Here is an 11,693-nt window from a genome sequence, read left to right on the forward strand (position 1 = left end):
TGGTATTATGGGACCTTAACATCCATATGAGTTCTCCTCTTTCTCTCTGCATTGCACTCTCCTCCTTAAAGATTTTCTTTTCCCAACAAATCAACACAGGAACAGATACCAGTGCTTCAACACTCAATCATGAAAAAGTTAAAGAAATGTGTCTGATGTGAAGAAACACATTGGAAAACCATCCATTCATAGTCTGAAAACAAAATGAAAATATCATTTTTCTGTGTTGAGTCCTGACAGATACATAGGATGGTCCAAAAATATCCCAGATAAGCTCCCACTGTCCAGTGCCATCTTTGGGCTACCCGTCCACCCCAATTTGTATACATAGGTTAGTTCCACTTAGACCAGCATAGGTTCATGGTATTTTGCCTTTTACATTCTGCAATTTCATAAAACGGAGGTGGGGGGGAGAACTCAACTGATCAGGGGTCCCCTCATCAATCCCCCATATACACAATGGCCAAATCCAATGATCTTTTAAAATTTCTCCATTATTATTAATCTTTCTGCAGCATTTAACATTTTTGATTATTATCTTCTCTGGGATACTTGCTCCCATCTGGGTTTTCATAACACTGCTTTCTCTTGGTTTTCTCCTTGCACATTTGGCCATTCCTTCTCAGTCTCCTTTGTTGTATCATCCATGTGATATATCCTAACTGTGGTTGTACCCCATATCAACACCCCTTATTTTCTTTTCTCTCTCTTCTCTTTCTCTTTTTTCCCCTCTCTCCTTCTCTCTCTCTCTCTCTCTCTCTGTCTCTGTCTCTCTCTTTCTCTCATCATACCAACTCCCATGGGTTCAGTTATCATGTCTATGTTGATGGCTCTCAGATCTACGTATCTATTTTCTCTTCAATCCCCTATCACCAAATGCTTATTGTACACTTCCAACTGGATATCCTTTAGCCATCTCGTACTTAACACATCCAAAACATAGCTCACACTATCTTTCTGTAAAGGCTACCTCTTTTTCTAAGATTCCTATTTCTCTTAAAGGTTATCATCATCTTTCCAGTTACCCAGATGTGTAAACTCAGAGTCATCTCTGTCTCTCATCCTCACCTTACATATCCAATTGGTTGATAAGTCTTGTCAGTGCTACCACCTCAACATCTTTCCTATATATGCCCCATCTTTTAACTCGCTCAGCCACTATTTTAGTCTGTCTGGACAATTGTAATATCCTTCTAATTGGTCTCTACTTCCAGTTTCTCTTCCTCTAGTCCATACTGCATGCAGCTACTTATACTTTAGGTACAGAGTGAGGCTGGTGACCTTGCACAGCCCTGCCTCACTTAAATCCAATTCATTTGCATGTCGTGGCATCACCTCCCTGATGTCATGTTCGTCTTGGGGAACGAAGGACAAACAACAACAACATGATAGGATATAAACTCTTTAGAAACAGAAACTATTTGTTTAGGCAGTTAGGTGGCACAGCAGATAGAGCACTGAGCCTAAAGTCAGGAAAACCTGAGTTCAAATCCAATCTTGGATGCTTATTAGCTGTGTGACCTTGGGTAAGTCATTGAAACCTGTTTGCCTCAGTTTTCTCATCTGTAAAATGAGCTGGAGAAGGAAATGGCAAACCACTCCAGTATCTTTGCTGAGAAAATCCTGAATGGGATCTTGAAGAGTTGAACATGACTGAAAGGACTGAACAACAGCAACAACAAGTAGTACAGTGCCTGGCACATAGTAGGTGCTTAATAAATGCTTGTTAATTGATTGATTCCCTATTACTTCTGGATTAAATATAAATGCAAATTCCCCAGGTAGCATTTAAAGTCCTTTACAATCTGACTCCAAACTGCATTTCCAGACTTACTGCACAGTACTCCCTTTCATGCCCTTAACCCTATAGACTACTTTTTGTTCCTGAGCTCTACATATTGTTTCCCTCCTCTATGAATTCACACAGGCCTCACATCTGGATTGCACTCATTCATCATCCTGATCCTGCAGAATCTTTATCTTCCTTCAAGACCCAACTCAGATGCCACCCTCTCTCTGGCGCCCCCTCTGTTGCTTCCAGTTAAGTGCTCTTTCTATCTTGGCATTTTCCAAGAATGCTTTCTCTGGCTCTTTCTTTTCCTCCATTGCACTTTATCTCATATTATACCTATATTATATTCCCTCCAGTCAAATATAAGCTTTTTAATGATGGTGACTGCGTTCCATCAACATTTACTTGCCCAAGACCTCACGGCTAGTGTCAGAGGCCAGATCCAAACTTAAGAAGATGACCCTTCCTGACACCAGGCCTGGCATTCTATCCACTGCACCACCTAGCTGCCCCAATGCTTATTTTTTTCCTTCCATCAATTCTGCACAGGAATTCTACCCAACCAACTTGCTTGGGGGCCTTCCTTTGTATCTTGTGATATTTTATGGCTACCAATAGAGCACGTGGTTATCCTTTGGTTATCCCTTCCTCTTGATGCATGCCTAGCCTACCTCCTTATCCAGACATACATGTCTTTGATTATATATTTTATGCTACTTTTTTTCTACACTATATTGCTGCCTACTCACAGCCATCATGGGCTTCTCTATTGCTCTGTGGGTGACTTACAAATTTCATTTCTTCAGGGACTGTGATATTCCATCCATACAGAATCATTAGAAGAATATTGATAATAAAAAGATGAGTGGTCATAATTCGAAACACTGTGTAAAGTCCCCAAAGCAATACAAGTCATTTTCTTCTTCCTTTTCAATTCTCTGCTGTGTTTGTTCAAAATTTCTCAGTTGATGGATCAGTTCTATAGATTATCCATATAACTATATGACATGATCTGGACAATTGTCATTCTTCATCGACTTAATTTTTCCAATGTGGATGGTTAGACCAAATACTTCTGAGATCTCATTTAGGAAGTTTTGGCATTATTCTGGGAGTTGATACAATCAGCACCATGTCTTCTGCAAATAGGAGCAGGTAGGTGATTTCACCATCCATAGGGAATACTTACTCTGTTTCTACTCTTCACCAAACAGTCTACATAAAAATAGTCAATGCTTTCCCCTGCCCCATACATATTCCTGTTTCATGACTTATTTTGTGTTTTGTGTGTGCGTGGCCTCTTTTCCCTGATTCATCTGGATCATTTTGTTTGACCAATCCTTACCCATCGGAATCCAGAGACATTGGTCTTGAAAATGAAACCTTGAGAGGTGATTGTAGAATAGGGCAGCCAGTGAGGAGGTAGTGATTGACTGAACATGATAGATGGGAGGTATTGAAAGCAATGATGATGATAAAGCAGGCAGGGGACTGAAATCGATCACAGAGTAAGGGGAAAGTTTCATTTTTTATTCATTGATTGGCAATATAATGAAAATGATTATTCACTTTCTGATGCTGTTATGTAAGTAGACACCCTGATTTGAGAGCCGGTACCTGGATATTGTTCCCTCCACCATTTGACTATTATTTCTGCCAAAGAACAAAAAGACCTTATAAAAACTGGCTTTCTGTTGGACTTGCAATTTGTATTCAGTAACTGAGGCAATTTGTACATTTTTCTTTCTGTCCCCAGATGTAAAGGAAATTGATAAAGTGTTCTGGTTTTGAAGAGAGTCAATACCATTCTCCTTCCCTCTTTTCTGCCCCCCACCCCAACCCCCTATTTTGTGGACACTTGGGTATAAGAGGGAAATAAACCAGGGTGGCTACTAATATACATATTGAATGACCATGCTAACAGATGAAAAAAAAACCTCTTTTTTTTTTTTTTTTGCCTTTCCAAGCTTCCAATGATGTTGTGAATAAACCTCCCAAATGGAATTATGGGTTGGGGGAGAGGGTTGAGTGTGACAATCCCAGTGTTTCCTCCCTCATATCAGGGCATTCTAAGTCTGGGTTTTCCCACTAGAATATTGATGGTGCCCAGTGGGAACTCAAAGATTCATCTAACAGGTTATGATTTTCTAGACTTCTCTCCAAGGTAGACTGTCACTGGGGTTGGTCCTACTTTATGCCCTCTATCCCTTCACCTTCTGCTCATATATCCACTCTCCCAAATTGTGATTTTACTCAGGGCTTGCCCTGATGACTGAGCAGTCTTTAGTCCAACCTACAGTTCTGGTTCTCAACATTCCTCTTTGTGATGGAAGTCTCTTTGAGACTGCACAAATTGGGTTGATTGCTCTAAGCCCGGGGCCTCAGCTCTATGCTGTTGCAGGGAACAGAAAGGTGCATTTGCAACAAAGTACCATGGAGAGAGAGAAGCAGGTGGCTTTGTGAGATATTAAAAAAAAAAAAGACCTGGAGCCTGAGCTAATTAGCATGTAAGAGATTGGGGCTGGGAATTAAGACAATGGCTGCCTGGCCACACAGCCCCTCCTTCCTTTGAACAAACAATTAGGCTGCAGGTAGGTTTCTCCTCCTTCAAGGCTGCTGCAGATTTCATTCAAATACACACTTGAGAGAGAGTTGCTTGTCACTCCCACAGGGGTGGCTTGAATAGCCAAAGATGCCATTGTCTCAGAGAGCCTGGTCCTGACATTGAATTCAAGTCAATCATCCCCTAAGAACTACATCCTCTGGTACTGAAAGAATTGATGAATGTGATTGCAGAGTGAATGTCAGTGATCTTTGAAAGATCATGGAAAAAAGGGAGAACAACTACAAACTGGATAGTTTTATCAATATAGCTGAGAATTCAGGATTCAGTCATGCTAGAGACAGCATCTGGCAAACCTTCCCTCATTAAGATGCCTCGGGTCTGGGAAGGTCACATCAGATTATCACCAGTTTCCATTTCAGGGAGGAAGCAACAGAGATTCATGTGATTGTTGACAAAGTTTCCAAGGAAGCAAATTGTCTTTTGTGCCCTTCCAATCCCTCTTTCAGCATCTCACAAAAGGCACTGAAGTGAGAGACCATGAGAGTAGCTTCTCATTCTTATCTCGTCTATATCCAAGGGGTCTACCTGGTTCTCAAGTGCCTGTCAACTCATCTCAACTCAAACGTTTTATTGATAACAATTTAAGCTATCGGTCTCTGCATTCCAATTAGTATAAAAGGCTTTTGTCCTTCAGATCACACATATATGATTGCTCCATGGTTTTCTTTGCTGGATCCTCACCCAGATCAGGTGCTCTAATAGATAACTGTTCCTCAGGTTCTGTACTGGGCCCTCTTCTCTTCCCCCTCTATACTGCTTCACTTGGTGATCTCATCATCTCCCATGGATTTAATTACTATTTCTATGATGATGATTCTTAAATCTGCTTTCCTGCCCCAAACTCTCTTCTGACTGCCAATCTGGCATCTTGAACTATATTGCCAGTAGACATTTTAATCTCATTATGTCCAAAACATCTTAAATTCATTATGTCCAATTCTTTCCCCCTAAACTTTTCTCCTCCCTTCCCTTAACTTTCCTGTTACTGCAGGGGGCAATGCCATCCTCTCCATCCTTCAGGATAAAAACTTAAGAGTCATCTTGGATTCCTCACTATCTCTCACCTCCAACAAACCAATCTGTTGCCAAGGCTTGTCGATTTTACCTTTGCAGCATCTCTGAGGATATGCTCCCTTCTCTCCTCTGACACTTCTATCACTGTTATGCAGGCTCTCATTACCTCATGCTTGGACTATTATAATAGCCTACTTGTGGGTCAGCCTGTCACAAGTCTCTCCCCACTCCAATCCACCCTCCATTTATCTACCAAAGGAATTTTTCTGAAGTGTATATTCTATCACATGACTCCTCCTGATCAATAAACTCTAGGCGTTCTCTCTTATCTCCAATATCAAATACATAAGGCTTTGTTTGGTATTTAAAACCCTTCACACTTAGCCCCCTTCCTACCTTTCCAGCCTTCTTACACGTTATTTCCTACCATGTTCCTTCAATTCAGTGACACTGGCCTCCTTGCTGTTCCACGAACAAGATACTTCGTCTCTCAACTTCTGGCATTTTGTTTGGATGTCCTCCAAGCCTGGAATGCTCTCCCTCCTCAATTTTGTCCAGTGATTTCCCTGGCTTCAAGTCCCAAATTAAGTCCCATTTTTTTCTAGGAAGCTTTTCCCAACCCCTCTTTATTCTAGTACCTTCCTTCAGCTAATTATTTCCTATTTATCCTGCGTACTATATGTTTGTATACATTTGTTTGCATATATTTGTTTACATGTTGTTTCACCCATTAAAGTGTAAGCTACTTGCAGGCAAAGGCTATCTTTTGCCTCTTTTTTGTGTCCTCAGCACTTAGCACAGTGTCTGGCACATAGGAGGAGCTTAATAAATGTTGATTGATAGATAGGCCACCTACTCCATCTACCCATAAAGACCAGCCCTTTATTCATTCATGTCCAACTCTTTGTGACCTCATTTGGGGTTTTCTTTGCAAAGATACTGGAGGGGTTTGCCATTTCTTTCACTAGGGTCATTTTACAGATGATAAACTGAGGCAAACAGGGTTAAGTGAATTGCCCAGGGTCACACAGCTAGTAAGTGTCTGAGGCTGGATTTGAACTCAGGAAGGTGAGTCTTCTTGATTCTAGTCCCAGTACTCTATCTATCCACTGTACCGCCGAGCTGTCCTACACTAGCCCTATGCAGTAAATATACTTGTTTGTCTGTTCCTATATGTCCCCTCTTTTGTTTAGGAACACCAAAGAAGATTACTTCTTATTCTTTTCATCTCTCCCATCTCTAAATTTATGCCCCTCCTTCATTATCATTTTTCTTGCCCTGTTTCTCTTCCAGATAATCCTCTATCAAAACAATCCCAAAATCTGATAAAGGAAATGGGCAAAGCAGTGGATATAATGGGGAAAGAAAATACTGGAGTCCTGTTTGGCAAAGTGAACATTACCTCTGAGAAGCTGCTGGAGCAAGAGTTTGCTATCAAAGATATCCCCACAGTGAAGCTTTTTGTCGAAGGTCAAAGACAGCAGCCCATTGATTGCAGAGGTAACTGGCCCCAATCCCTTCCTTGCAGATCCTCACTCTGGATGGAGCCCTGTTTTTTCTGAGAATTGGTTTTGGGGAAACAATAGCTAGACTGAAGAAAGGAGAGCTCACTCAGCCCCTTAGGCCATTAGCCTAACTGGGCAGGCCTCCAAGCTATACTTTGGGTCCAATCTTTTGTCACCAAGTCTCATCAAAGCTTTCTCTGTTGCATCAGCTGACCAAGCATGTCCACCTACACATGCAGTGCTGGAGGCAGAGGAGAGGAAAAGAGGGCAGGGAGTGAAAGGGAAGGAAAAGGATGGATTTTTTTCTCCTAGAACCTGTTTCCCCCCCATCCCCACCCTTCCACCCCACATCCCAAGCCCCTGCTATTATGCTGAGCTCCTTTTAGCCCATTTTGTTTAGAAGTTTGTGATGATGCTCAGAGTTCATTGAGGTCCCAGGACTCCCTGGTTAACCAAAGGGGACACTGAGTCACAAAAGAGGGATGCAGAGAATAAAGAAACTCCCAGAAAGTCTGGGGCATTACTCAGTTGAATCTGAATACAGCCCATGTCTGGGTCTGAGAATACCTGGGCCAGCTTGGCATGAGGGTGGCTAGCTGGATTACTTCGATGTCATTTTACCCTACTCTTCTCCCAGCCTTAATTTTCTCTTCTGTCAAACGAGAGGGTTGGACTAGGTGATTTCTACCGTCTTGTCTCTTCTCGCTTGATCTTTCTTTTAGGTGGTGGAAAGAATGCTGGTCTTGGAGTAAAGCTGTGCTTGACTTTGAATCAAGCCTCTGAATATCAGTTTACCCCCCTGTAAAATGATATCTGCTGTACCCACCTCACAGTATTGACATAGGGATCAAATGAAATAATATCGAGAAAGCCCCTTCCAGATGTTATTCTATGAAAGGGAAACTTTTTCCTTCTCAAGCTTCCAGTGACAAGAACTAAGCCTCCTAAGGGGAGGGAGGGAGGGGAGGTTTGAGTATGTTGGATTGGGTGGGGTTTTGTGACCCCCCCTTTCATAGATGGGTGCTGTAGGTCTCCATCAGTTATGATGATGATGATCTTAATTTTCTAACACTGATCCTGGGCTTTTGGAGACCAGATTTCATGGTCTGTAGGAAACACAGGGGTCCCACCCCCTATGGGAATTGTTAGTGAGGTCCACAGGAGAAAGAGATGACTTTGGGGGGTAAGAAGTGGATCCTGCCAGGAATTGATAGTTTTGAAGGGGGTTAAAATCAAGGGGGAATTTCATTAGTGGAGATTCTGACTCCCATATTGACACTTGGGAGGCAGCATGAGGCAGTGGAAAGAGGACTAGATTTGGAGTCACTTAGGTCTGTTTTGGAATCCTACCTCTGCAGTTCACTAGCTGTGTGACCTTGGGCAAGTGATATGTCCTCTCTGAGTCTCATTTTCCTCATCTGTAAAATGAGGAGACTGAAAATGACCTCTCAGGTCCTTTCAAACTTTGATCTTAAAGACCTGTAGATCATTAATTAATCTATGATCCCAATGATAGATGGCTCATCAGTAATAGATCCTAATTTATGATCTAATCTATGGCCATAGAGAGCAGCTCATAAAATAGCACAAGTACAGACCAGAAACAAGGGAGACAAGATGATATGGTGGAAAGAACATTAGTTTCTTCTAAGTTTCTAGTCTTGGCATTGGCACAAATGAACTGCGTGCTCTTTAGCAAATTTCATATGTTCTCTGAGTTTAAGTTTCCTGTTCTATGAAGTGGTGATGGTGCCCCACTGACCATTCGAACCTCAGGGTGTTGTTGTGAGGATTAAGAAATAAAGGATTGTGAAAGGCTTGCTATTATTGCCACAGAGCTAGCTATTCAGGGTAGGACTCTCTTCCAGGAATAAAAGGGGCAAATGCCCCAGGATCCAGTCTCTAGGCCAGAGTTTAAGCTGTTCTTGCTCCTTTGACATCAGGTACTATTATAAAATCATTAGAGCCAGAAGGTGTTTCAGTGGTCATCCAGTTTACTCCTTTCCCTTCATTTTACAAAAAAGGAAACTGAGGCTTAGGTTTAATGGTGTGGCTTGCCAAAGATCATACAGGTAGTATCAGAGGCAGGATTCGAACTCGGGTCCTTTGACTTTAAGTGTGTCATTTTTTTCTACCACATCTTACATCTGGGAAAGAGAAACTGCAAATTCTCTTCAGACTGGGGGTTGGTGTGGGGAAGTGTGGGGAAACTCTGGATCCAGTGGACAGCCCGATCTTTCTTCCTGGGTCACCCTTCTGGCATTTCTGAGCTTGCCCTGGCTTCAGTCTAGATTCCTCCCCCACCCTCCATCCCCACTTGCTTCTCAGACACTTCAGAGTGAAGGAGACATCCAGAAAACAAAGGCTTGGTGGAGAAGTCTCTGGATTTTCCCTAAATAATTCTCCAAATCCTTCCCTCTGTATCCTTGGTATGCTAGATCTGTTCTCAATAAGCATTGTTTTCTGACTATTCCACGCTTTGTTGGAAATTCCCCAGTCAAACATTCACAGAACACCTAACATATACCAGGCCTCTCAGATTGCAGAAGTGTCTCTGACATGGAGGAGCTTGCTGGCTGGTTGGGGAGAATAGATCAGCCTTCATCCCCATCCTCCTTCCTTTAGCATACACTTAGTGCCCAATGTATGGGAGACACAGAAATTGCCACAGCATCTTGGAGAATGGAAAGAGATTGTTTCAGGCTGAAGGGAACCTGCATCTCAAAGGAGAGCTGGTGCACTGGATGATGAACACCAGAGAGAATGGAGCAAGTAGTGTCGTGTCTAGGATTGACTTTGGTTCACTGAAGTTCTCTTAGTGGCCAGCAGAGGGCAATGGTTTCCTGTACCAAAATTGCTGGAACAGCCACCAGTCAAAAATTAACAGCTGTCTAGGTTATTTATGTAAGAGGCAGAGCAGACACTGTGATCTGTGGGAGCAGCAGAGCTGTGGGGCTGCTGGAGAGGGAAGGGCAGGAGGGGGAAACTGATTAGATGGGAGGGAGGATAACCACTGTTCTAGTAGGCCACATTTTGAGGGAAGTTGTCATCAAGGAGAGGGCTTGTTTCTTCTGAAGGTTGTCTGTTCTGAAGGCCTTACAATTAAAGGCTAGAAAACCTCATTCTAATATGTTTGCTTCTGGGCCCAGAATTTAAATAAAGAGAGCTGCTGGTGAAGAGGGATCTAACAAGGAATTTTTAAAAATTGCCCAGGGTGGGCAGCTGTATCTCCATCTTCCTACAGACTTACTCCAACGACTGGGGGGGCTATGTGGAAGGACAGAAGAGGAGAGGAACTGAGCCTCCCTGTGAGGGCCTCAGGTTTAAAGGTGCTCTTCTCAACTAGTTTGGGCAGCCATTGGTCCTCCATTCCTTTTGTCTGTAGGGACAGGCCTGAACCATGGGCCTGCTTTCTTTCCTCTAAACTTTCCTGGAAGCACCTGGACAGGATCTGTGAGGCTAGATAGGAGAATCTGGGAATATTTCATCTATGAGGTAGAGTGATTGGAATTTATCTGTAGGCTATGCTATGTTAGAGGCATGTTGAAGGTTCCCAAACCCCGTTTCATTTTGGGGCCTTTCTGGGATACAACCAGAACCAAGGAAGGTGATAGGAATAAGCTGGGAACCTGGGTTCTAGCCTCAGCTATGTCATTGAGCAGCTGTATGACTTTAAGTAAATCATTTAGTTTCTCTGAAGCTCAGTTTTGTCACTTACCAAATGGGAATAATAAGTGCTCTAACCAAATGGATTTCATAATATCTATGAGACATTCTTCATGGGATTGTGTGAAAATGCTATGAACAATTTAAAAGGGAAGTACTATTAAAATATAATAGGCAGATGGAGTTTTTTGCTCATTATTTAAAAGACCCATCAAAACAGTGCTTATTCCTGTAGTGAAACTTCTTTGCAGAAGCATCTATGAATAAATGAGAAAAACAGCCCTACACGAGATCTCTGTAAATCATTCACAATGAGTTTCTGGCTCAGTCATTATAGCATCATCTGACTTTTGAAAGACATTGACTCCATTAAGCCATTTGCCAGGAAATGGGCTGAATCAGGCAGTGCCTGCTGCTGTCATTTTGTTGTTCCAACTGTGTGTGGGTGACCAGGATGGCCATGATGACCTGGTAGGAACAGAACATATTTCCAGGCATGGGGGCACCTCAGACCTGTGAAGTTTAGAGGTATCAATGAAATTACCACTCTTTCCTTTCTTAGGGAAAATAGTTGAAGGTCATTTGGGACACCTAGTTTCTGAAGGGCAGATCAAATGCAGTACTGATGGGACTGGCTACCCTGAGATGCGGTATAGATTGGAAATAGGGCAAGGCAAATTCACAGATGTTGACTACATTGTAAGTTATTGATGGCAGTGAGAGATTAAAAAAAAGAATTGATATTTATACAGTGCTTAAATGTGAACCACACATTTCACCTATATTGTCTCATTTGAGTCTTACTGAACAATTCTGTGAGGTAGGCATTAAAATTATTACTATTCCTATTTTAAAGACAGGGAAACTGAGATGGGGGTTAAGTGATTTGTCCAAGGTCACATAACTTGTACTGAACTGGACGCCCGAGAGAAATCAGAGCATCACACCCAATTGACTTTAATTGAGAGCGCGTTTATTTGAGCCGGCCGGCGACGGACCCCAGGCATGCATCCCAGGGGCCCGTCCCACCGAGGGTTTCATCTGAGATATTTATACTGTCCGGTTACAAAACAGGGTCCGGTGGGGTGCC

General features: G+C 42.5%; 1 protein-coding gene across 1 annotated transcript in view; it reads left to right on the forward strand.

The window, feature by feature from the left end:
• Nucleotides 1-11,693, forward strand: part of PDILT (protein disulfide isomerase like, testis expressed) — a 70,170-nt gene that overhangs the window by 14,333 nt on the left and 44,144 nt on the right. Inside the window, 1 exon segment of the mRNA XM_027874928.1 lies at nt 6,726-6,932. Within this exon segment, the coding sequence (XP_027730729.1) occupies nt 6,726-6,932 (207 nt within the window).

The sequence above is a fragment of the Vombatus ursinus genome, unplaced genomic scaffold (assembly GCF_900497805.2).
Source record: "Vombatus ursinus unplaced genomic scaffold, bare-nosed wombat genome assembly UNPS02014807.1, whole genome shotgun sequence".
NCBI classification, from domain to species: domain Eukaryota; kingdom Metazoa; phylum Chordata; class Mammalia; order Diprotodontia; family Vombatidae; genus Vombatus; species Vombatus ursinus.